Below are 26,618 nucleotides of genomic sequence, written 5' to 3'. Positions count from 1 at the left end.
TGATGAAGAGTGTTTTTAACACACAGGTAGTTTTGACTCAATAGTGAAGGTGAAGTAGACGAACTGAGTGTTTTTATTTATAAAAATGTATATATTTTAAATACGTCTAGGAAAATTTGATTGCAAATTTTAGGCAGTTGTTTTAGAAAATACTTATATACCTTTGACATTTGGAATGATGCAGAATTTTTATCCTTAAATTTGACAAAAAAACATTATAACATTGTTTTACAATAAGGCAATACATTTTTATCTGCCACTTGAATTTATCAGATTTCTTTAAAATATTTTGTCATTATCCCACCAAAATAGCTGATTGAGAGAGATTCCTTGCCATGCTTTGGACTGCAATAAACACCATCACAGGTTGAGACAGCTGATGGATACAATAAGCAGTTTGTAGCCCTCTGGTGCAGGATTTTGCTGGTATCTCTCTTGATGAAACAAGTCTGGTTGTTTTATGGCAAATTGTGCTTTGCAGGGATATTGCATAAGAAGAAGCTTAAAAGTTATCTATATGAATGAGATATTTTAATGAAAAGTAAGTCTAAGGAATCAAATGAAATTTCTAGGGAAAGTAAAATGAGACTTTGACCTGAAGTCAAATATATCACATAAGAATTGCTTATGATTATGAATCATCACAATATGTTAACTTACATTGTAGTTGTTATCAGATTTAATATCTGAAGGTCATTCTAAGGTTGGAAGTCTGCATTTAGATTTTCTTATGCTGCTCAAACCTGGGAGACAGTATTCTGCTTGTGTGTCCATCCGTCCTCGTGTGTATGTGATTGTGTGTGTCTAAACTTGATTGGACTGGGACTTCTTTATTAATCTGGCATGTCTTACAAAACACCTGGGGCCGGTTTAATGAAAAACTACAACATCCGGCTGTAGTCGCGCGACTGTGTGGTCGACCGATGCTCGTCGGCCGCCAACTGACCACTCGTCGCGTTCAAGGAGCAAGTTGCCGTGACTGTGGTTGCACGACGGTGTGGTCAGTCATTTTGCACGGGTTTTGGATGCCGACAAAGCGTCAAGCGACGAGCAGTCAAGCGACGAGCAGTCGTGGTGTGAGGGGTGGACTGCGGTCGCTCGACAGTACGTCGAACAACGCGCGGTCGACTGACGATCGTCGCTCTCCATTTAACCCGGTTATCGTCGCACAACGATTATTTGCTGTTACAACCATACTTACTCGACCATGGTCGCTCTCATTAAACCGGGCCCAGCTCCCATGACTCGCTAGTCAAGGTCACACTTACAGGTCAAAAGGTCAATTACAGGTATGATAGTGTGCCTGAACTTATTTTCATTGTTAACAATATAATTTTAAAGTAAATTTCCATAAATCATAATTTCATGGTGATAGAGTTGTGTTCATTGCTCAGAGTTCAAGGTCACACCTACACATCTTAATGTTCCACATATTATAAGTGTGGAGTTTTCATGCTGGGCACAACAGTCATGCCCCAACTCAAAGATCAATGTCATACTTACAGGTTAAATGTCAAGTATGGGCATATTAGAGCTTGTCTGGACTTGTACTTCATTGTCTATGAAGCAATTTTAAACTTACTGTCTACAAATGCCAACCCCATGGAGATATCATGATTTAAACAGCATAAATGTCTATGGCTTATAGTCAAGGTCACTGTTACATGTACTGACAGGTCAAAGGTGAAATATGGGCAGTGTACCTAGGAGTGTGTGCAAGCATTGCCGACTTAACACTGTGATTCATTATTGTCGACTCAGAACACTGTGATTCGTTCAGTTTTTGCTTTATGTCGAAGCTTTGGTTTAAGCAGTGAAGATGTTTTTAAAAAAACTATTCTGTAATTTATATATAAGTTATAATAATAAAAAGTATTTTATTAAAAGTTCATAAGTCTGTCCTGCTAGGTCTGTTTGATGTGCTGAACTGCAAAGCCAAGGACCACAGGTTCCCTCTGCAGCCCTGCATCATGACATTTGTGGGCCTTGGCCATGTTATCCTCACCTTACTCTTGTCTGGTAGTGCAGTTGTTGTCAGTTACTGGCATACATATGTGGGAATATTACTGGTAAACCAGCTGTTTCAGTTGTTAACCAAGTTAAAGGACAATGATGTCTTTAAGGCATCACTAATGCACTCAATTTGTATAAATACTTCAGATCTATAAATTCCTTTTTTCTAAATTAACAGGTTAAAAAAACAATAAGCAATAGACCAATAAAATATCTGAAGTGCTGAGCCCAGTGATAAGGCTATTTTTGTCAAGAGTGTTGTGTTTGTCATCTCTTTCACTGTAACCAATCTGATTGGGGTTAATGTCTTAGCTTGATATTGGACCAAATTTCTCCAAATAAACAATAACTTCCTGCAAGCCACATTCACTTTGTAGATAAGATTGATTGAGTTGTGGTATTATATGGGTATGCAGTTCAAATGTATTAAAATATTTGAATGTCTATTGAACTTGAGTCCAGCATGTTTTACACAATGCTAACACAATGATGGTTCACTGTTTGATAAGGGTTCTTCTGGTAAGAAACTAAAAAGAAAAGGTTTGGTTCATGGGTTTTCTTCATTTTGCGCATGAAAATTACACATATGATCATGAGTCTTATATAATATGTTAGATAAAATTGGTGTTTCACAGTTTTGTTGTTGTATCTCATTTGATAATGATAAATGCATATAATATACGAAATGAAGTGGGGAGTCAACAATGCTGGCTCAGAAGTGTGCAATAATGAGTATTGTGAGATTAAAAAATGCAAACAAATGGTGAACTGTACATTGTGAGATCATGAATTATCTTCCATTTCAATGATTTAACACATAACAAACACATATCCTTAGCATACATGTATGTGATTTAAATTGCAAGTGCACAAATAGCTGTTATAATTCCTTCACAACTTAAAGGCCAATAAGGTTAAGAGCCTGTTAAACTTAAGATGTAAATACTATAAATATTGTATGGAACGGAGAAATGGAATAAATTACTTCATATTAACAATTATGACAATATAAACCCATTGTTTTAATTGTTGTTATTTTTGTTTTTACATAAAAAAACCTTTAACAACTGTTTGCTTTTGTGGTTGTTATGGTTTTTAGCAACTGCGCATATAAAGAGTATAATATCATTTCTAAAGCATCAAAAGCACCTAAGAATGTGTCTCTTTAAGAACTGCTGAATAAAGATTGATATACACTGTAAGATGACATTAATTATGATAAGGGCCAAATGTTTATTGAACCCAATGTAGTCAAGATTGGATACAAGTCAGTAATATGTCTTTTGGCCAATAGTGTGTCCTATAATGATAAGTAAAACAAATTCTGTATAGCTGTTATAATTGGGCTTGAAAAATTATTGGATTTGATGTTCAGTTACAGTAATTTAGGTAATTTTGCGTAACCAATTATTTGTGGTTTAACTGAAAAAAATGGCTAACTGTGATGTTTATCGAAATGGGAAGCCGATTCAAATCCGTTCTGAATCTGATCCTTCATTTTATTGCTGTTTAAATCTGGGAGATTTTTGTGCGGATTTTAACAGTTTTATAGCCGATTTGTGTATGTTGTGTGTTTCTATCCTTATGAACAGTTGCATTTGCAGTTCATATCAATAGATTTAATCTTCTGGAGTTTAAATCGGTGGTTGTAAAATATATTGCTGTTTGCTTTTGTGATTTAAATTTGCAAAATAATTAATGAGATGTGTGCTTTGTAGTTTTTGTTAGTCAAAGTTTTGTTTGTGCTTAATCAGATGTGGATTGATTTTCATTAGTATGAAGCAATATGCTTTTACGAAAACTTATAATTAATGCAAGTTGTTTCAGATGTTTTCAACAGAACCTGTGGGGTTGTTTTAAAATTCTGATACAAATTGGGTTGTGTACTTTTTTTGTGTGTATGAAAGCACGTTGACATTTCTGCAATGAAATTGTTTTAATTGTGTAAGAAAATTGATTTTAATATTTTAAAAGTGTCTAAATCATTTCTTAAAACATTCCACATTCTGATATCTCACAAGGAAAATAAATCTGTTAAAATAAGTAAATTAAGCTTTTATCTTAGCAAAGAAAACTGCATGATTAGACATATTCTTTTAGGGGATGACAATGGTCAGGGCTAAAAATGTTAGTGTAGCCAAAGGTTCTTTTATATGTCAGAATTATAGTATTATTTTATATATTTTATGAGGTGAAAAAAGAAAAAGCTGGAGCCAAATAGAGATTTTTGTAACCACCTTTGCTGATTTGCAGGGTTTTACTAATTTGCTGAATCACAGAGCATCTTTATGGCTTTTATTTACAAACAGACAATTGTGCGATTCTGTTATAAAATAGCCAGTCTTTTAAAGAAAACACAAAACAACCTGAATATATTACACAATTCTCTCTCCTCTATTTTCAGAAAAGTGTCTAAATGGTCAGTGAAGCAGAGAGCACCACCCCTGTGATGTCATCGGCGTGCGTTGATTTCTCCCAGCATGCCTGGAAGAAAGACCTATGCGTCAACTGTCAGCAACCGCGTAACAAGCACCCGGTTGATTCAAATGCGGCTGAAACAAACGACACAGGTCAGAAGACTGGACTTTCAGCAGACATCAGCTCAGATTCGCCTAAACCTGCAAAGAGGAATTCAATTATGGCAAAGTCATGGACTGGGAATCTGGAAGGTGAAAATGAGGATGATAAGTGGAATTCCATGTGTTTGCCAGACCCCTCTCAGCCTAATAAGCGTTTTAGTGATGTTGATCAGAGATTAGTCAAGCCTTTCCGAGATATGGATGGAAAAGGTCAAATTTCAGAACATAGTTACGAGGAAATTCACGATAAAAAATCAAATGAAAAAACAAATTCAACTGCTAGTGCGAATGTGAGTTCCAGAAAGAATGATACTATTACTGTTGATGCTCAGAAAAAAAATATTTCTATTAACGCCGAAGACAGATTGTCGGCACTGGTTAAAGATAATGTCAAGATGCAGAGCAACAAAAATTTGCCTTCTAGGTCAAGGTCATCATCGAGGGAAAATTCACCAGTTCCAGGTATAAAACCAAAAATCTCTGACAAACCTTTTGTTGGTGAGAAAAAGACCAAAGGAGATAGTTCAAATTCTGAAAGTTCTATGCAAAATGATGATAATGAGAGGAAGAAAAAGTTAAACAAAAGTAGAAAATCAATCAGTTTTGTTACTGATGACCCGGCTGTAATAGGTGAAGACGGTGGCTTGGATAATTTGTATTCTGATCATGAGGATGATGCACCTGAAAGTGGAACTAATATTAAAGAAAAGATAGAATTTTCAGAGACAGAAAAAGAATGGGCTTTACAGTCACTGAAAAACACACTTTGGAACAGTGAACATATAAATGATGAAAGCAAGAAGAAAAAACATACACAGGAATTCGAAGACCTTAAAGTCGAGAGTCCCAAAAAGCCAGAAAGGAGTGCAAAGGAAGGTGTTGTTGATTCTCATCATGAGGGACATAATTTTGGGACTTTCCCGCTCAGAACAAAATCAGAAAAGACCGTCATGGATAACATGTTTTCAAGCAACAGGTTATCAACTCTAAGCGAGTCTTCTGAAAGTGTTCTTACGGAAGAAGACAAATATGAAAGTGTTTTGAGGTTTCTAGGTGCAGATAAACTAGAGAAGCTTGATTTTAATTATAGTCCAAGGCATAAAAGTGCGACAGGTGGTACAGAAGGTGCTGATTATACTGAAGCCAGTTACGATGATCCTTGGTGTGACAAGTTTGGTTTTGGAATGGATTCCGAAATGAACTTATTGGACGAAATCAAAGGGGAGATAGATCTAGACGCAAGTGGGGCTGGCTTTGCCTTGGTAGAGATGTTAAATGATGTGCTAGCAAAGTACGGAACTGGTCCAGGGAGTGAAACAGACTCTGTCAAGAACTTTGAAGGATTGGATGCAGAAAAGCCAGGACAAAGCGCAGATAAAGCAGCAAAACGAGATGGAAGAGAGATGTCTGCAGATTTCGAAGCAAAAATGGTTCATCTTGCAGAAAATATACGAAAACATAGGGCAAAAGGCAGAGCACCTAGACCTCCAAGTCAACCACCAGAACCCCCTTCAGATGCAGCCACAAAGTCCCCAGCAAAACAGGCTGAGCTGAGGGCTGCTCAGAGCAAGGAACCGACATTCAAGATGGTTCCTTTGGGAAAAGTAATAGGGACCACGCCACTTGAGGCACAGGCTAAAGCCGACCTTAAGGCAGCCCATGGGGGTCTTAGGTCAGAATTGTCTAGCACTAGCTCAAGTAATAGTTCGGATATTGTTGATGTGTCAAAGGGGAAGGCCGATAAACAGGCGAAAAAGTCTGGCGGGATCGGTGGCTTCTTTAGCAGGATTTTTGGAAAGGGGAAGGACCCTGATTCTGATGTGTCAGGAAGTAGTGAGGGTCTAGCCTCAAATCCTTGGACCATGTCAGATCCGTACATTGAAAATGATGGTGCTTCTAACCATAGTGATACTCCAGAAAGTGAAGTGGTACCTATAAAGGGAGGAAATCAAAAGGAAAGAAAAATGTCAAATTCTTCCCCACAGATGAAGGCAAAAATAGCACCAAATAGGCCAATTAGCCCAAAACCAAAAGAAATGACATCTGAGAATATTCAAAAGGATGACATATCCAATCACAGTCAATCACAAAAAGTTAGTGACCAGTCTGAATCTTACAGTGACCATAACAATACAAAGGAACAAACATTTCCAATAAAAAATGAATCCAAACCGAAGCTTGAACCTGTGAAACAGCTCTCACCCACAAAAGACAAGGAACCTGCCAAAGCCACCAGTCCAAAGGCAAAAGAAGCTCCCCCATTGCCAACCAACCCTCCTAGGGACTTGTCGGACCATGGGATGGTCCCTAAACCCAGAACCCGGCCACCCCCAGAATCTGTTGCCCCAAGGTCACGACCCCGCACCAGGGAGCTGCCAGATGGTCGCCCAAGGGACACGCCTAATGTCCCTCCCCCTAAACCTCCTGTGGCTGTTAAACCACGGCCTGTTTCTACAACTATCAAACCGCCTGAAAAGCCTGAAAGAAGTCATACTAGTGCCACTGGTGACTCGAACGTCCAGGCAAACAGTATGATGCAGTCTCAATCTGATGCCCATTCGTCAGAGAATTTGTTAAACACTGAAGATTCTCAGAAGAAGGCGGATACAAATGTAGATCCAAAGGTTCTTAGAAAACGGGCCAAGTCCCCTAAAAGGATTGTTGCCCCTATAGCACCAGGTAGAGCTTCAATGCCCAATATTCTTACTCACTCGAACACTTCATTGGCTTCCACCACATCTGAGGTGAGCATTCAAAGTCTGCCAGCTGGGCATGGGGATAATAAATCTGAGGGAGTAAAGAGTCTTCCCTTTGCAAGGGAGCTTGAGCAGAAATTACAAAAGGAAATTGTTGCGACTGAAACCAGAAAGATGAGTGTACCGCCTCCTCCACCCACTGGTGTTAAGCATCCTTCGTTGGAGAAATCGAAATCTTTGCCAGTGGATAAACAAAAAGCAGGATTGCCTGACAAATCAAAATCTTTACCAGCTGATCGCAAACAATCTGTGAATGAAAATTCAGTTTCTTCTGGAGTGGCAGCTAAAGACATTGAGCAAAGTAGAAGAAGCTCAAAAGACGACCCTAAAACCAGTCCACCAAATACTGAGGACAAGTCTAAAATACTGACTAATCAAGTGTCTGCTTCATCATCATCGTCATCATCATCCACTATTTCACCATCATCATCATCTACTTCTACTGCTGTATCAAACACATCTGCTGCCAACACAACTAAGAGTGCCATAGCAGATGCAGACCAAATGACGTCTGCAAACAATGTCCCACCCTCAACACAACAGGGGGATATAATTTTATTACCAGAAAAGATTGAGCTTCCCAGACCAGTCAGCAACAGCCGAAAAAGCTTTCTGGGAAAACTTAACCGTAATAAAAACAAGCCACCTGCCCCACCATCGGTAAAGAGGACGAAATCGATCACCGAGACGTCGTTGTTAGGGGACCACCATTTGAAAAAGATTGACCTGAAGGACATCTCTGCCCCAGTGGTAAATATTAATTTTATTTTTATGTCCCCGGATCGAATGATCAGGGGTATATTGTTTTTGGCCTGTCTGTCTGTCTGTCATTGTGTGTGTCTGTCACTAAACTTTAACCTTGGTCATAACTTTTGCAATATTGAAGATAGCAACTTGATTATTTGGCATGCATATTATGTATCTCATGGAGCTGAACATTTTGAGTGATGAAAGGTCAAGGTCATTCTTCAAGGTCAAAGGTCAAAAATACATGTATGGCTTCAAAGCGGCGCAGTAGGGGGCATTGTGTTTTACAAACACAGCTCTTGTTTTTATGCCCCCGAAGGAGGGCATACAGTGAGCGTCCGTCACACTTTGCGTTTAGGTTTCGAAAAATGCTCATAACTTCTATGTCGCTTCAGATAACAATTTCATATTTGGCATGCATGTGTACATGGACAAGGCCTTTCCATACGCACACAAATTTTGACCTCTGTGACCTTGACCCTGAACTAAGGGTCTGCGTTTAGGTTTCGAAATCTGCGTTAAGGTTTCGAAAAAAAGCTCATAACTTCTATCAAGCGTTTATAGGGGGCATAAGTCATCCTAGGGTGACAGCTCTTGTTTATCTAAAAATCGCAAGCATATTAAGGTTATTCAAGTTAATCTAGGGCTCTTAAGGTTTTATTAATCATCATGTAATATATACATCTATGCATGCTTCTCTGATAGTTCTTAAACTGTTTGTACCTCTCTTAATTTTTAGAGTTCTCTATCAAACTTAGTAAATAAAATTACTTTTATAATGAAATTATTCTGGTTTTAAACTCTGCCTAATTTGATGTAGCACTTAATCTGTTTTACTTCTTGAGGTTAACCAATCCATGGTTTACATTGCCTAGCTTCTATGGACAAACTATTCACTTCAGTCTACATTACGTAAAAAATATATGTACAAATTTGTGTGGCGTAACAGAAAAGTTGGAAGTACAGTACACTCCACGCGTTTTCCCCAATTTCCCTCCATACTCCGCGGTGATTGACCTGGAGGGAAATTAAGAAAATCCCGCCAGATGCGGCGTTTGCATGATTTTGGACGCGGCGGTTAACGATCGGCAAAACTGATAAGCCGACGCGGCGGCCCTCGGCGTTGGCAACGCGGGGGAAACTCCGCGTTTTACGAGATAACGATCAATTTAATTTTGTTTGACTTCCTGATTTTCAAATAAAATTACATTTATTACAAGTACATACATGTACATGTAGTATAATATTTACAATTAAAAAAAAACAACCAAGATAGATCGATCACGACGTGGTTGTAGAAGTAGTTGTTGTTGTATAGAAAACTCGTTGATTTACGACAAACAAAATGTCGTCTTTTAACTTATACTTACCAATTAATATAAACACAGTTTGCAACATTGTTTTTATTTTGATAATTTAATCCAAAGTTTTCATGTTAGCAGGTGATTTTCTATACTGAACATGTAAACATATGACCAAGGGCCCTAAAAATCTCGCAAATCTGTGTGAATTGACAGTTTGACGTACATGTTATCAAAGAAAAGCCGCTTCCTGTTTAAAGGCATAACTTACTCAAGTAAACACGTTCAACGAATGCATAAGGAATGGTTTTAATTGTCGGAACAAAGTCAATTCTCTGCTCGCTAAGGCATTTGTTTTCTCTTTGAAGTTAGGTTATTCCATTGATTGCTAAAAGAAGGTGGTAACTATTGAGTTGATAGTTGCATTTAATATTCACAGTTGTATTCTTGTTGCGTCGACATTCAAAACAATGTTTATCAGTAATTATGGACCAAATCGGCAGAGTGACATTCACACATGTTAATCCCTTTTGTCAAAACACTACACAATAGGTCAGTAGACAAGCTTTGCGTGTTTTCATAACGTCAAACACTTAAAATCCAGTTCCACCCAGATGTCTTCTTTAATCAGTTTACAGAACAATTACTGTTTAAATAATTACTCTACTAAAATACCGTAACGATAAAGATTCGGCGTGTATGATTTGAAATTATTTTGGAGGAAATATCAACTTATTCGCGATATAATTTTGTTAAAAAATACCAAAGAAACTTTTAACCGAAATCAACAAAATTCAATGTTCTCTGCGCTACAAAGTTTGTATTAAAAAAAATCAATACACGCACGCATTGCAGGAGTATACCTTGTACATTGCAGCATAATTTTCGCGCGCTTTTGTCGGGAAATATACATGATGACTGTATATTGGAAGCATTTGTAAACGTCGTGTTAACATTAAAAATCGTAGTGTGTTTCGGATTACTAATTATTATTCTCATTTGGATATTTTACGGAACATTTATTCTTGTCTTATATGTGTTATGATTTAAATATTAATTTGTCAAATGTCTTATATTTATTCATATTGTAGACGTACCTGTGAATTAAAAAACATAATTTTTATATGTATTAATTTTCTATACAATTATCTTTTTTATACATGTACTACAGTATTTAAACAATTTATTATAACAATGTTTTTATTTTTTGGCATGCCCAGCACACTGCTAACGCGGCGGTCACTGATAAGAACGGAAATTGTATGCATTTACCGACTAGGCTAAAGTAAAACACGCCACGGGAATTAGCGAACGCGGCGTAACGCCGAGCGTTTTATCGAGTTCACCTCGCTCTCTCAACGCCGCGTGAGCACTCGCTAGCAGAAAAACCCCGCGGAGGGAGCGCGTTTTTTGGGGAAAACGCGTGGAGTGTACTGTATGATATTTTGGTTTAAAGAAACTTTTTTAACAGGATTAGCATATTTATTAATCTCAAGTTTACCTTTTTTTGTTTCAAATCTAGATAATAATTGTTTCTGTTAAAATTACTAATATTTGTTTTTTTATTTTATAACTTACAAAATAAAAAAATGATGATTTGTTTACCCAGAACATTTTACATGTCTAATTATTTGCTATTAGTCATATTTACCTCACAAATGAATCTAAATTTTGCAGCTGATCACAGATATGACATCTAACAAGGTGGTCCACAGACGCAACACTATATCAGTGGGACCAGACGACAATTCATTTTTATCAGGTATGGATTTGGATGTTTAGCATGCGCATAATTGTTCACATTTTTATATTAGGCAAATATACTTACCTGTATAAGACACTTACATGGTACTCTATTTTGCCAATCATTTCTTCATTCATTCCATTGTTATTTTGAAAATACATTAATACAAAAGAATATGTTCTATAAAAGCATGATCAACATCTGATTCAAATTACTAATTCACAGTAAAAAAATGATTTCATTACATAGCGTGTGACAACTTAATTCCTTTAGTGCTGAAATAAAGCGCAGTTAAGGTTATACCATGGAGAATTATTTTGACACTGCATGCAGCATTGCTCCAGATAGGATTTGAATGTGGCAGGGTGTGCATTGGCCAAGTGGGCACTTCAGAGTGTTTGATCACATAATCACGGTGGCATATTTGTAATAAAGCATGTGTTACATATGGGATTTTTTAAATATTATTTGAATATTTTCATTTAAGAAATCATTTCAAATATTAATAGAACTAGTTTCACTTTGTAAATGTCATTCATTTATAATAATAAAAAAATGAAATTTTCTGAATAATAATGTGATCTGATAAAAAAAAATGGCATAGTGGGGTCCAAGGGGTTGGGATAAATCCATGAGGCAACAGGTTGCTTGGTCCCTAAGTTTAGGCCTGGCTTGAACACTGCATGATGCCTATTGCTGGGTTCAAAATTTCCCAACATAGCGGACCGTAAGTCTTTATCGTCAATATTTCAAACATTTACCATTACAAATCAAACCTCAAATGTTAATGTATGGGGACTATTATTTTCAATGTTGCAATTTTGTAAAAACACCCTCACTTCCATTTAAAGTCCAGGCTGTGGTTCTAGATAAATGTTCTCATATCTTATTAATGTGAAGGCAATTCTTACAAAACCTGATCAGTGCTTTGCACTTTCCTCAAATTACTTCAGGAGGTCATTATGCAATTTTTCACAGTCATTGTTCCATGATAGAGTCTGGGAGAATAATTGGATTACTGTCTGTCTATTTTGGAGGAATGAACTTAAGCAGATGTTTCAAAATTTTCCCAAACATGAAAGATAGCACAGTACAGTCATGTAGTTTTAATAGCAAAAGTTTTTATTCAACATTATCTTTGAGTATGACAGAATTTGTCAGTTATATAAAAGATTAAATGTTCAATAATTATTTGTTGTTTAGCGTGGGATTTGCAGGGTTAGAATTAGAAACATTTCAATTCTTTCAATACTTTGATAAAGAATTTATGCATTTTTCAAAATTCTAGTGCCTCACTTATTGATGGGACTTTGTTTAGAATGCTCCTGCTCATTTCTATCCTTGGATTTGTGTATTGGTTAACCCTTTGCATGCTGGGAAATTTGTTGTCTGCTAAAATGTCGTCTGCTGAATTTCTAAAATAAGCTTTTTTTCGATTTTTTTCAAAGAATACTATCAGAATAGCAAACAGTTTGGATCCTGATGAGACGCCACGTTCTGTGGCGTCTCATCTGGATCTAAACTGTTTGCAAATGCCTTCAAAATTTGGTTCCAGCACTGAAAGAGTTAAACCTTGAAGGTGGTTAGGGTCTTTACTTTACATGTATAAAGGTTTCAACAGGCAGATGTAATCTGTAGTCATTCTATTTTAACCCATTTATGCCTAGTGGACTTTTCCCATCCTTCTAAATTGGATCAATTTATTTCCAAAATTAGGGATGTCTAGTATATTTATTTCTATATTTCGAATATTTCTTACATAAATTCCTTTAAGCAAACAGCGCAGACCCTGATGAGACGCCGCATCATGCGGTGTCTCATCTGGGTCTAGGCTGTTTGCCAAAGCCTTTTTTAGCTCAACTATTATATATCAAATATATATAGTGGAGCTATCCTACTCACCCCGGCGTCTGCGTTAGCGTGCAAATGTTAAAGTTTTCGTCCTACCCCAAATATTTTCTTTGTCCCTTGACATATTGCTTTCATATTTTGCATACTTGTTTACCAACATGACCCCAACCTATAAACAAGAGCAGACAACTCTATCAAGCATTTTGTCATAATTATGGCCCCTTTTCCAATTAGAATATGCAGCAAATGTTAAAGTTTGCGTACTACCCCAACTATTTTCAATGTCCCTTGACATATGGCTTTCATATTTTGCATACTTGTTAACCATCATGACCCCAACCTATAAACAAGAGCAGACAACTGTATCAAGCATTTTGACAGAATTATTGCCCCTTTTATACTTAGAATATGCATATTATTGATAAATCTATGTTAAAGTTTGCGTACTACCCCAATCGACTATTATATATAAAATATATATATAGTAGAGCTATCCTACTCACCCTGGCGTCTGCGTTTGCGTCTGCGTTAGTGTTAGCATGCAAATGTTAAAGTTTTCGTACTACTCCAAATATTTTCTTTGTCCCTCGACATATTGCTTTCATATTTTGCATACTTGTTTACCAACATAACCCCATCCTATAAACAAGAGCAGACAACTTTATCAAGCATTTTATCATAATTATGGCCCCTTTTCCACTTAGAATATGCAGAAAATATTCAAGTTTGCGTACTACCCCAACTATTTTCAATGTCCCTTGACATGCTTTCATATTTTGCATACTTGTTTACCAACATGACCCCAACCTATAAACGTCTGCGTTAGCGTTAGCGTGCAAATGTTAAAGTTTTCGTACTACCCCAAATATTTTCTTTGTCCCTTGAAATATTGCTTTCATATTTTGCAAACTTGTTTACCAACATGACCCCAACCTATAAACAAGAGCAGACAACTCTATCAAGCATTTTGTCATAATTATTGCCCCTTTTATACTTAGAATATGCATATTATTGATAAATCTATGTTAAAGTTTGCGTACTACTCCAAATATTTCCTATATCCTTTGACATATTGCTTTTAAATGTTGCATACTTGTTTACCAACATGACCCCAACCTATAAACAAGAGCAGACCACTGTATCAAGCATTTTTACATAATTATGGCCCCTTTTACACTTAGATAATTGAACATTTTGCTTAAATTGCCATAACTTCTTTATTTATGATCACATTTTATTATTACTTTGACAAAACAACACTTACCTGAATACCACAATGGATTCCACCCAAACAATACCCCACGCCCCTACCCAGAATCCCTTCCCCCCCCCGCCCAACCTGCCCCTCCCCAATTTTTTTTTTAAACATCATCTAATAAATTAACCCACCCCACATTATACCCCCCCCCCCCCCCCCGTCTCCCCCCCCCCCCTACCCCCCCCCCCCCCAAAATTTTTTTTTTTTTCCTTTTTTTTATTTTTGAAAGATCGTCTAATAAATGACCACACCTCACATTATACCCCATCTCCCCTCCCTCCCCCCCCCCCCAGCCCACCCCCAAAATTTTTTGTTCTTCCTTTTTTTATTTTTGAAAGATCGTCTTATAAATTATTGAATATGAACAATTTCCCCATGATGGCTTACGTTAGAATGTCAAGCACTCGAATAGTCGAGCGGGCTGTCCTCTGACAGCTCTTGTTTTAGACGCTAGGCATAAATGGGTTAATGTCAGTATCAGTTCTAATATCACATTTGAATATTAAAATTTTAAACTCTACCCTCTTACAAGCTACCATCGTTTTTATCTCATAATTTTAGTTTTTTGTTTCTTAGTTTTTTAGGTCTTCTGGTTTTACCTGTGCAGGCAAAGAATGCGATCATTCTACCCACATTTCCCTCGAGAGATGTATTCTGTTCCTGAATCTCTTAATATTAGGGATGTCAACGAATATCCGAATATCCGAATATTCGGTCCCGGACCGAATATTCGGATACAGTTTTCCGAATCGAATATTCGGAAGAAAAAAAAATCGAGTAATTTCAAAGACTTTGTATTCGTGAAATTTGCTTCAAACATTGTTAAAAAAAGTTGTTCCTCGTGTCATAATGTTTATTCCTGCTACGCGCGATAATGCGTCGCTATGGCGATGACAGTATACCGGTCATAAATCCCGCTAATTGCCTTACAAAGACAGACACTTTGTGTCAAAATTATGATAGGTGCAAATCGCGTTGGCAATCAAAACACCGACCTGCACTTGATCCAATGACTCGAATTACATTTAAAATTATTAAAGATTAAATGAGTAAAGGTAAAGCCAACTTGGTGTAAAAAACGAATAAAACCGTATGGCAATTAAACCACCGACCCGTTTTGATCTAATAACTCGAATTACATTTAAAATGATCCTAGATTTAATGAGTGAAGGAAGTGCCGACTTGGTGTGAAAAACAAAGAGATCGTATGGTTATAATCACGTTGTCCAATCAAAAAAGCTTTTAGAAAATAATTTAATCAACCTCTAACGAGTATTTGCGTATCGTATGGTCCAAACTTTAATTAATTACTCAATATTTAATCAGGTATTTTACTTAAAGAAATGTTTTTGGTAGTTCGCCCTCATTTAATTGAAAATATTATAATTGCTACACGCATAACGTAAATCTCTGTCCAAGCAAAATGCCACCTACGCCTTCCGCTGCTTGGAAGTATTTCACGACATCATCCGATAAGAAGTCGCCGATCCAAGTGACTTTTAAACGTGGCAACTTTAAAAGACTGACTGTTTAGTCTGTTAAACAGGTTCAAAGTGTGTTGTGGCTATGTACATAATTCGTTTAAGTTCTGTTTTGTCATGTAATTATTTTGTCGTCATGTAATACTAGTATTATGTTTCTCGTTCTATTTTGATGTACAATATTAATAGTTTAAAAACAGTTTTTGTCATTTAATTTTAACAATAAAAAGTAATCAACAAAATCAGCTTCGAATTATCGACGGCAATGCTGTGTCAATATTTAGTCACTTCCGGTGCACTTCCGGTAAAAACAAAAGTAGAATTCTTGGAGTAATGGTACGGTAAACAAAGTTGACTTTTTCCAACAGATGTTGACCGAATATCCGAATATTCGTTCGGAAGGATGACCGAATATTCGAATACCAAAATCGGTATTCGTTGCCATCCCTACTTAATATGAGCTATGAACTTTGCCACCTTGTCTCCCATGGCATGAAGGTGTTAAATCATCATATTTTGCTTCCATGGGTGGTCCAAGGTTTCAAACTTACATTATACATGATACATTTATGTCATAAATAATTTAGTTTTGAAATCCAGCACTGAAACCATGACCTTTCCTCTCCCACACAAAGGCTGCACCACCTCAGATTATTTCTCATGGGGAATGTTCGCAACCTTTTACCCCTCAGTTCTCTAGAAAAATCTGTTATTATACCCCCATTACTGGTAATGGGGGCTATATAGGAGTCACTTTGTCGGTCTGTCCCGAAATTTCATCCGACCTTCACCAAACTTGGTCACAAGTTGTATTAAGATGATGTCTAGGTCAAGTTTGAATATGGGTCATGCCAGGTCAAAAACTAGGTCACGGGGTCACTTAGTGTGTTTTAAACCGAAAGTTTGTCAGCACCATAACTATGTCATTTATCGTTAGATTTTAAAATGACTTGGTACATTTGTTCACCATCATGGGACGGTGTGTCGTATGAAAAAAGTATGTTGATATCTCCAAGGTCAAGGTCACACTTGGAGTTCAAAGGTCAAATGCTTTCCCGGGTCATAACTTTGTAACTAATTGTGAGATTTTAAAACCTTTTGGCAAATTTGTTCACCATCAGTGGACAGTGTGTAGCACGAAAGAATTACATCGATATCTCCAAGGACAAGGTCACACTTTGAGTTCAACGATCATAAATAAGCTTGTCCGGGCCATAACTATGTCATTCATTGTAAGATTTTAAAATCATTTGGCACATATTTTCACCATAATTGGACAGTGTGTTGCGCGAAAGAATTACATCGATATCTCCAAGGTCAAGGTCACACTTAAAGTTCAAAGGTCAAAACTGGCCATACAGTACAGCCAGCGCGGAACAAACGTATTTCGCGATCCGCGGCGGCAAGGCGAAACGAGTCGATGCCGCGTCAGTCGTTGAAGCCGCGTCAGTATGCGGCGGCAAGTCACATTTCGCAGCGAAGCTTCGAATCTGTCCGCCGAGACATGCCGCGATTTGCGACATGATGCCGAGTCAATGCGCATGATAAAAAAAAAAATCTTTTTAAAATTATTAGTTACATGTAGTTAACAAATTTTAAAAGAACAATTAAAATAATATTTAAAATCATAATAAATTTAATGTGCACGGATTGTATTAGCATATACATGTAAGCATTAACTATGTGTCTGGCTAATTAAGTTTGTTTCCCGCCCGTAGTGTATGTATTTCACACATAAACAAGGTCACGTAATTATGTTTTCACACATACAAGTGGTCAAGGCTCCAGCATATGGTGGATTTATAAATTAATTGCATGCTGTTTTTGCTATTATGTTTAAGCTGAGACAATTAGCAGTTTGAAGCCACATCAATAATCAAGACGGTGAAGACGTATTTGTTGCTTTGTTAATTATCAGCTTATTATAACTATTGTTTGAATATGCGTATATAAACTCGTTTCATTTTGTTCATATTATACAGTTAATATCGCTACTAATTACCCAATAATCCCGTATATTCCAGTTTCAAAGCAAATGCTGGTAAATATTTACGATACACAAACATTCTCCATATTTTTTAAGTATCAAATACATTTTAGCATTTGTTACTATTTAAAGGATGATGAAATAACGTCTAATCGGGGCAGTTTTTTTTTCCACTGAACACGCGATTAACGCCTGACGTGATGTTCAACACAAAATACACCCTCACTTTCCAACTGACGTTCTACATGTGTGCATAATTTTTTGCGCGCTTTTTATGAGACAAAGGATATTTTAGCAATGTGTATTTGACGCTAGAATTTGCCAAAGGTCGCGTTAGCATTACAATTCGGAAGTGTGTTTCGGATTACAAATTTAATAATGATAATTTGAGAATTGAATGAAACATTTACAGTTGTGCGTAATTAATTCAACGATAATTTGTTAAAGTGCATTACGTGTCATATCGCTTATTTAAACGTGAAAATAATCATTATGAAACTAGCGTAAATCTTGGTTTCTACGCTACACATATGTACATGTAGGTGATTATCTTTGCACTCGATCGGCCGCGTACGTATGCGGCGGATTTACTCCGCGAAAGTACGTGAGGTTAATACAGACTCGGCGTCGTTGCGCGGATCGATGCCGAGTGCCACGGCGTTATGCCTGATGAACACACGATTCGGCCACCGCGTACTAATAATCTGGCCGTGGCGTAGCCGCAGAATATGTTTGTTCCGCGTTGGCTGTACTGTAAATGAGCTTGTCTGGGCCATAACAATGTTGTTCATTGTGATATTAAAAAATCATTTGGCACATTTGTTCATCATTGGACGGTGTGTCGCGCGAAAGAATTACGTCAATATCTCCAAGGTCACACTTTGAGTTCAAAGGTCAAAAATGGCCATAAATGAGCTTGTCGGACCATTACTATGTCTTTCATTGTGGGATTTTAAAATCATTTGGCACATTTGTTCACCATCATTGGACGGTGTGTTGCGCGAAAGAATTACATGATATATCCAAGGTCATGGCTGTAAATAATAATTATAATAATAATAATAATGTAAGAAAACAATTGTTAAAAATTGCCATAAATTACATTCTCTTGTTTTGTGAAGACAGCATGCAAAATAGTCTGTGTCAATGCGGCACGTGGGGGTATACGTCACGTCTGTGACAAAGCTCTAGTTCTGATTATTCTTTGATCTTAACCTCTGGTCTCCTAATCAGGTTACTCCATCTGCTTCGGTTTGCCCCCATCAGGAGACAATCTAAACCTATCACTGCTCTCTATATATATCTACTTATCTTATTTGAACTTTACCTTTTTGCCTCAAACACAGGTGGCTCCACCTCCTCCGGTTCGACCTCTGCGGGAGACAATCGCGACCTTTCACCCCATGGTTCCCTTGAGAACATGTATGAATTCATCAAGACAGAGGCACCGTCCCCACCGGTGGGTGATGTCAAGCGAAATTTCTATGATCCAGTCGTTGAGGGCAATCTAGTTTTGGGTCTGCGGCCACCTTCTATGACGGGAAGTGAGGTAATGATTTTTTGAAAAACTTTTATGGATTGACATGTTTAGCATGCCAGTGTAGATTAATGCCATAGAATGCAAGCTTTTCCCCTTCTCAAAATTTTATAATTATCCTTTTCTTTGGTGTGAAAATACGTTTTCTCACTTTGGTTATAGGGTTTTATATTGAAAACATTTATTGTCCCCTACGGGTTTCACCGGAGGGGACTTATGGTTTGCGCTCTGTGTGTCTGTCTGTGTGTCTGTCTGTCTGTCAGTCTGTCTGTCAGTCTGTCTATCTGTCACACTTTCCTGGATCCTGCGATAACTTTAAAAGTTCTTCATATTTTTTCATGAAACTTGAAACATGGATACATGGCAATATGGACATTATGCACGTCATTTCATTTTGTTCCTATGTCAAAAATTATGGTTGCTATGGCAACAAATAGACTAGAAATACTGCTGAAAATGGTGTTTTTCTGGATCCTGCGATAACTTTAAAAGTTCTTCATATTTTTTCATGAAACTTGAAACATGGATAGATGGCAATATGGACATTATGCACGTCATTTCATTTTGTTCCTATGTCGAAAATTCTGGTTTCTATGGCAACAAATATATAATAAAAATCCAACAATTGTGGAATTTCTGACAATGGTGGAGCCGGTAGGGGACATACATGTATATTGCTTGGCAATAGTCTTGTTTGATCATGCTATGTATATCAATGTGACATACCAAAGATTAGTAAACACAAGCAAGTATTGTTAAAAGTGGGAACCCAAAGTGTGGCTATTTTATATTTGATATTATTTTAATGCAATTTTCAGTGAGGTAAGTCTTGAATGATAAACACGATCTTTTTCCAACAGTCAAATCATATTCCCTCCAGCTTAAATTCTTGACTGCTTTTCAGGGTTATCTAGAACCAGTCCGTTCACACCAGCTTCATCAGAACTCAAACAACGAAACAGGCAACAAAATGGCAGAATCTACTATCAGTCTGGGCTCCATGACAACCAGTTTCATCACCACTGTAACCAATATGGCCAACGCAAATCGCATGACCAAATCTACCAATGATGTAACAGAAGATGGGTACAGTGGAAATCACGGTACTGATGATAATTTAAGTCCAGAAAGAAGGGCTCTGCTAGCCAGTCAACCCATTTACGAAGAAATTACAAACGGTTATGGTAAACTGGGGTCTAACAATAACGATGAAAGAGATAGCAAAAGTGACGACCATCATTCAGAGTTTTATGGCATCAGTGATGTGAATCAGGCCTCTTCTCTGAAACAAAAAGACTCTTTTTCTTCTGATTCGGAACAGTCGTCTGCTAATGGCAGTTTATCTCGACCTCGACCGATTCCGAGGCGTCGTCCGCGGCAAATCGGTTCTGGGTTTGAGCAGTACGTGGCCATGAATCGCCCAGGCGTGGCGGTCATTTTAAACGAGGAACAACTGCGGGAAATGATGAGCAAGCTGACGTCAATGAACCTTACCACAATAAAGGAGATCTACACACAGCATGAGAAGTGTTTCACGAAGGAGAATCTTAATCTGGGATCAGTCGGTACCTTAAAGTGGCATGATTTTGACATCTATGGGAAACCAGTGCATACATCAGAAAAGTGTGTTATCTACAATGCCAAGCTGAGAAATACGTTGTCACCATGCCAAGTTATGGTAAGACAATTTTAGAAAGTTGGCTTTAAACAGTCTTATTATAAAATGGTATAGTTCTTTTTGACTTTCTTGGGATTTACTCCCTTCAGATGTGAACATTGTTTGTATTAAAATTAATTTTTTTGTTTATTAGGAATATTTTGTGTGACTTACTAATAAGGATGTGGCATTATCTGAATCTCTCATGTAAGTGATTTGATTAACTAGGCCTTTATCTTATAAAATATAATTGCATGCCATGAATCGATTGAAGGCAGGTATAAGGAACATCTTGACAATGTACCGGAAAATAGAGAAGTTTTAGTTAATAGACATATTATTGTCAACATTTTACCATTTGCATCATTTACTTGTCTAAATGAAACCAGGACAAATATTTTTATAAATGAATCACGTTAAAAATTGGAAACATTACATGAATAAGAAAATAATGACGAAGAAAAATAAAAGCTTTGATTATGATAACATACTGGTACTATAAATACTACCTTTTGAATATTACGCCCATCCCATCACAAAACATGGATTATGTTTAGTAACATACATGTAAGATCTGATTGGTCCATTTCAGCTGCTGCATTCAAGACCTGAGATCACCTCAGCCAATCACCCGAGTCTTCTGAAACCCACCAGCATCTTCACAGACTCTGTCCCATTTTCCTACCTAACAGATGAATTCATAAAAACCAGTCAGATACTGGAAACCTGCCTAAACCAGACCAACGCTAACTCCTCGCAATGCTACATTGTTGTAGGACTATTTGACATCACTGAAAGTTTGGCACATCATATGAATGCTCTAGAAACCGTTTGTGACAATCAGAAAGGATTCCTAGCGAAGGTCTTGTTCTTTGTGCTTCAGTTACTTAGTGCAATATCACACTGTCTCGAACAGGGTCATTCGCTTTCCGAAGCAGATTTTCACGATTTGTATTTAATCTCAAACCCGTACTGTCTCGGTGAAACAGTTTCTTTCCTGCCACAAGTGCGTGCATCTGAAGATCAGCAGATCGACAGGGTGTGTCTATTTTTAGAACAGTTCCTCCACGACATGTGCACAAAGTGTGACGCAGCAGCAGTGTTAGATGATTCTGCGATTTTCATCTACACAGGAATTCAGAAAATCATGGAAATGCTTGAATCCGGTGTCATCGAATGCTTGCCAATCGTTCGGAGTTATACAGAATACCTACTGTGGGGTCCAGGCGAAAACGACGCAGAATTTCAGGACGAGCGCCATAGTAACTTGGAACCGAAACTCGCAATGTGGTTGGAAAAGGAGCGTGCAGAATTGATTCACGATTTTGCGAGAAGGATTCAGCATGGGGCAAGGTGTAATATTCGCGATTTCTACAAGATGAAGTTTCTGTGTAAGGCAAGCTCAAGCAGTCTGGCAGAGTGCATTCGATGCCATGCTGCAGCAATGGAGACCTCCACTTGATGGCGTTTGATTTCCAGTCATTTCACCTTATTATAATATTACTTACATCAAATTTGTCAATTGCATATATTGTAACCACTATGTAAATACATAGTTACACAAATGTTTTACATAAAAACCAAGTTTATGGCATTATTTCAAGTGCAGTTGAAGTACCTTATGACAACTTACATCCAATGCAAATGTCCATTTAATTTTAATTATTACTATGTTGATATCGAAACGGAGTATGCATATTTAGGTTTCAATGTAAAAATTTGTTCTAAATAATGATTTTGCAATTTTGTTCGTTTTTGCAATATGCATTAAAAACTTAAACATTATTAAATAAACATTTCCTGGTATGATTAATAAAGCTATTTACTGACAAGAAATACAGGAAAAATCATTCAGATCTTTTCTAAAATTGTTTAACTGAGTAGGTTCATGGTAAACATAATCATTGTTAAAAATTTAATTCACTGATTTACTCAATTTTGGGTTGCAAATGCTAGAACTCATGCAAGTAATGAAAATTCAGTTGTTATGCCCCCAGATCGAATGATCGGGGTATATTGATTTTGGCCTGTCTGTTTGTCATTGTATGTGTGTGTCTGTCTGTCCCAAAACTTTAACCTTGCTCATAAAATGAAAACTCTTGGGTCTATGTAATTTAAACTGTACATGTGCATGCAGCTCATTGAGATCTACAATCAAACATGGTTTGAGGTCACTAGGTCAAAGGTCACTTTAACCTTTACATTCAAAATATAACCTTGTTTCCAAAATAGCTGCAGTGCGGCTTCAAAGCACAGTAGGGGGCATTGTGTTTCACAACACAGCTCTTGTTTTACATGGTTTATATCTATATTGAATAACACTCAAGTGATCAACAATGGGAAGCATATTTGAAAATTATGAAGTATGTACCAATATTATGAGAATCAGTACATATGTTTGGTGTACTCAATGGTAGATTTCAAATGATTTCTATCTGTTTAATTTATTATAAATTAAAAGATATGTGTCAGATCTTATGGTAGTATTTACTGCAGAAACCATTATTTATTATCACACACTAGTCTCCATTTACAATTGTCACACATGATTTAAAATCAGTGTTAGCACTAGTATATGACGGTATTTGTTATTATGCTTAGGAGTATTTGTATATTTTTGGAGACATTATTTTACTGACAGCTAGTATTTTGCATTTTATACATTTGTACACAAATGATTTGTATTGCATTATATAGATGTACATAGTCTCTTGATGTATTCTCATTTTGTGATTTAAAACATCTTGCATTATGATCAGACTCAAGGTATGAATTGATTGTCATTTTTATCTTATGTATTGTTGTAAACAATTTGAACCCCAGTTCTAATTAAGGGATATAATTGTATGTGATAAATAATAATTATATATATGACAGACACATAGGAACATGTTCATACAAGTTAATTCCATGTATAAGTAAGTAAACGGACATACACATTCTCCCATTTTGTGATAGGTAGTATTGCTATGTGATATTTATTTAATTGTTGAATTAAACATCAAAAACGTATGAACACATCTTAACAGTCATGTTAATTAAATGTAAATGGTTGTATATTTTTTTTAATTAGTGATTATAATAATGTTTTTATGTGGCATGGCTTACATATAAAATTGGACAGACAGAGGTTCTTATTTAATTGAATAGGACCTTACACTAGTTTTCAATTAAATTGTACATTGAACATTTCTCAGAAACTGCAAAACCTTTTAGGCAGAAAGATTAGAGAAGTTGAAGTTCACTGTAACAGTCTTGTGTCTGACAGATATACCAAATGTCTGATAAGATTCCATTTGTTTGAGACCATGTATCTGACAATTTCCCTTCTGACTACTTTAACTTCTACATCTAATTGCATAAATGTTGTATGTATAAACCAGTACAGATATATTGGTTTAAATGTTGGTTTTGGAAGGTATGATCTGATTTGGTGTTTTATTTAATATTTTTTTTAGGATCGACAAATACATGTAGACCTTTTCTGATTTTGTTGTCCTGAAATGAAAAGTGAATCAATCTCTCTTCTTGGAAATATTTAGTAAAAGCATTTATGTAATTGAAGACAAATTGCCAATTGGTTTCTGTAATTAGCAGCAGGAGATTGTGTCGATTGATTTGTTTAATGTTTTGAGAATTTATAAAGGCTTACATATCTTAAGAAATCACAAAAGCAACAAAAAAATACATCAACATTAGCAATTTTTAAGAGAACTTTCGTTAACTGTGTTACTTGTTCAAGAATATTTTAATACTTGAACCACTTTTGATTGGAGGATAACATTACGCAAACTATAATTGTGAGAAATATACAATATACTTTATTGCATTCAAAATTGTAGTACTGTTTTATAAATAAGTTATTTAGCAATTAAATTACACAAGTGAACAGTGAAAAGGGCCATAGCTATAGTTTGTATACTTTTATGTAATGAAAACTTGTTATATACTGTAAGACCTTTGTGAGGCTCCTCGCTGTTTGTATATTGTAAAATACTTTGCCGTTTGCACCTTAATCAGTAAAGCTTGTATTAGTGATGTTATCCACTAAATACCGGTACTTCAAATGTCTCCATTGTGAGAAAATATGCAAACTTGCTCTGTTTTTAAATCTCATTTTGTATATTTGTTGTTTTTGATCTGCATAAGGGTCAATGTGCAATATTTTTGTGTGTTTAAGAACTGTTTTGTGATAAAACATATTGTTTTATTAATTTAAATCATTTTTGTTTTGTGTCCTTTCCATGTTTACTGGTAGTGTGCTACAAAAGAATTCTCATTTTTTTTTAATGAACATGTTATTGAATGACCTTTAGGTGTTTTTGTAACTCTTTAAATGCGAAATTGGTGTTCGATACAGGATTTGCAAATAGTTAGTTTCTTTTTTTAAGTTCATTTTATGATGAAATGTTTAAGATTGCATATGTTAAGGTAACTCTTTGTACCGTGAATTAGTATGAATTTGTTTCAATTTTTTTCTTAACAAAATGTTTACAATATGAAAATTAAATTTCTGGTACACAAAATAGGATATTTTATTACCGCTGTTTCATATGAATAATATTTCTAGTAATTGTTGAGGCACATAATTCATTTTGTTTGATGACTTATGGGTAAATAGAATCTTATATTCAATTGATAATGTCCCTGCATACATGTAGATAGCTTATATTTTAAAAGCATTCCATTGTATATTTTGAAAACTGAATACACCTTGTTTGCTATTTATCTTTTATTTTTTAACCCTTTTGTTTCCTTTTTAGAGAAAATACTGTGGTCAGATATCGAGATTTCTATAACATATTTTAGTTGTTATTCTAGCAAATATGTACATGTGCTGTGCAATGGTGTGTTAAAGACTGTGAAAAAAAAATACAAATAAAAAAAATGAAGCATAAAACAGTTAATAAGCTAAGAAAGTTCAACAATATGAATGTGTTCTTTTCTCCTCTCTCCACATGTGTGAAAAGGCAGCATCTGTGTCCGTGACTCATCACGTAATATAATTTTCAAATGCCTTTTCTAAATAGTTTCTACAGATAATTACTCACCAAATTGCTACAATATTGCATAATTATCATATTCTCTTCTCACTACAGTTGGCTTACTGTAATCAACTGTATGTGCTGTTTGCCAAAAACATGTTTTTCATTTTATTTATACAATGCAAAAGGCTTAATTTTCTTTATGTTTTATTATCATGGACGTTTCTGTTTTAAATATATTTTTATGCTCAGGTATATTTTAGTTCTTTCATTTATTTGTTTTATTGTGAGTGACAATTTAAATTTTGCGATTGCTTTTGATATTGTGTTTAGTAACAATCATTTGCCTTGCAACAGACTTTTATTCTTTTGTTCCTTTGCTATATTTGTATTCTGCAAGCTGAGCTGAGAACTATTTTATCTGCTTTATGTGTCTATATTGAATTCCATAACTTATACACAGGTAATTTTTCACTAAGGCCTTTGATTTGTAAAAACTGCAAACAATTGCTGCTAATTAGACGTCATGAGGTCAGCTTAAATATTGTAACTGAAACCTGAAGAAATTTAAGAATTGTTGTATTATTATAACTTTTTTTTGAGAAAAGAATCAATCAAAGACATTAATGTGATAATTTAGCACTAACTATTTGCATTGTTAATTCAACCAGACAATTTTTTTTTATTGATTTATAGATGTTATTTATTTTTCATAAAACAAT

At 36.0% G+C, this 26,618-nt stretch overlaps 1 protein-coding gene across 1 annotated transcript in view; it reads left to right on the top strand.

Annotated features, from left to right (window-relative positions):
• The window catches only part of LOC127850761 (serine-rich adhesin for platelets-like), a 56,491-nt gene extending 30,735 nt beyond the window's left edge, over window positions 1-25,756 (top strand). Inside the window, exons 3-7 of the mRNA XM_052384049.1 lie at window positions 4,418-8,098; window positions 11,074-11,158; window positions 19,064-19,266; window positions 20,159-20,932; window positions 21,504-25,756. Of these exons, the coding sequence (XP_052240009.1) occupies window positions 4,430-8,098; window positions 11,074-11,158; window positions 19,064-19,266; window positions 20,159-20,932; window positions 21,504-22,373 (5,601 nt within the window). The 5' untranslated portion in view covers window positions 4,418-4,429 and the 3' untranslated portion in view covers window positions 22,374-25,756. The remainder of the gene's footprint in view (window positions 1-4,417; window positions 8,099-11,073; window positions 11,159-19,063; window positions 19,267-20,158; window positions 20,933-21,503) is intronic.
• The last annotated feature ends 862 nt before the right edge of the window (window positions 25,757-26,618 follow it).

Source organism: Dreissena polymorpha, chromosome 11 (genome assembly GCF_020536995.1).
Source record: "Dreissena polymorpha isolate Duluth1 chromosome 11, UMN_Dpol_1.0, whole genome shotgun sequence".
In the NCBI taxonomy this organism is placed as follows: domain Eukaryota; kingdom Metazoa; phylum Mollusca; class Bivalvia; order Myida; family Dreissenidae; genus Dreissena; species Dreissena polymorpha.
This window is presented reverse-complemented; position numbering and strand designations above follow the sequence as displayed.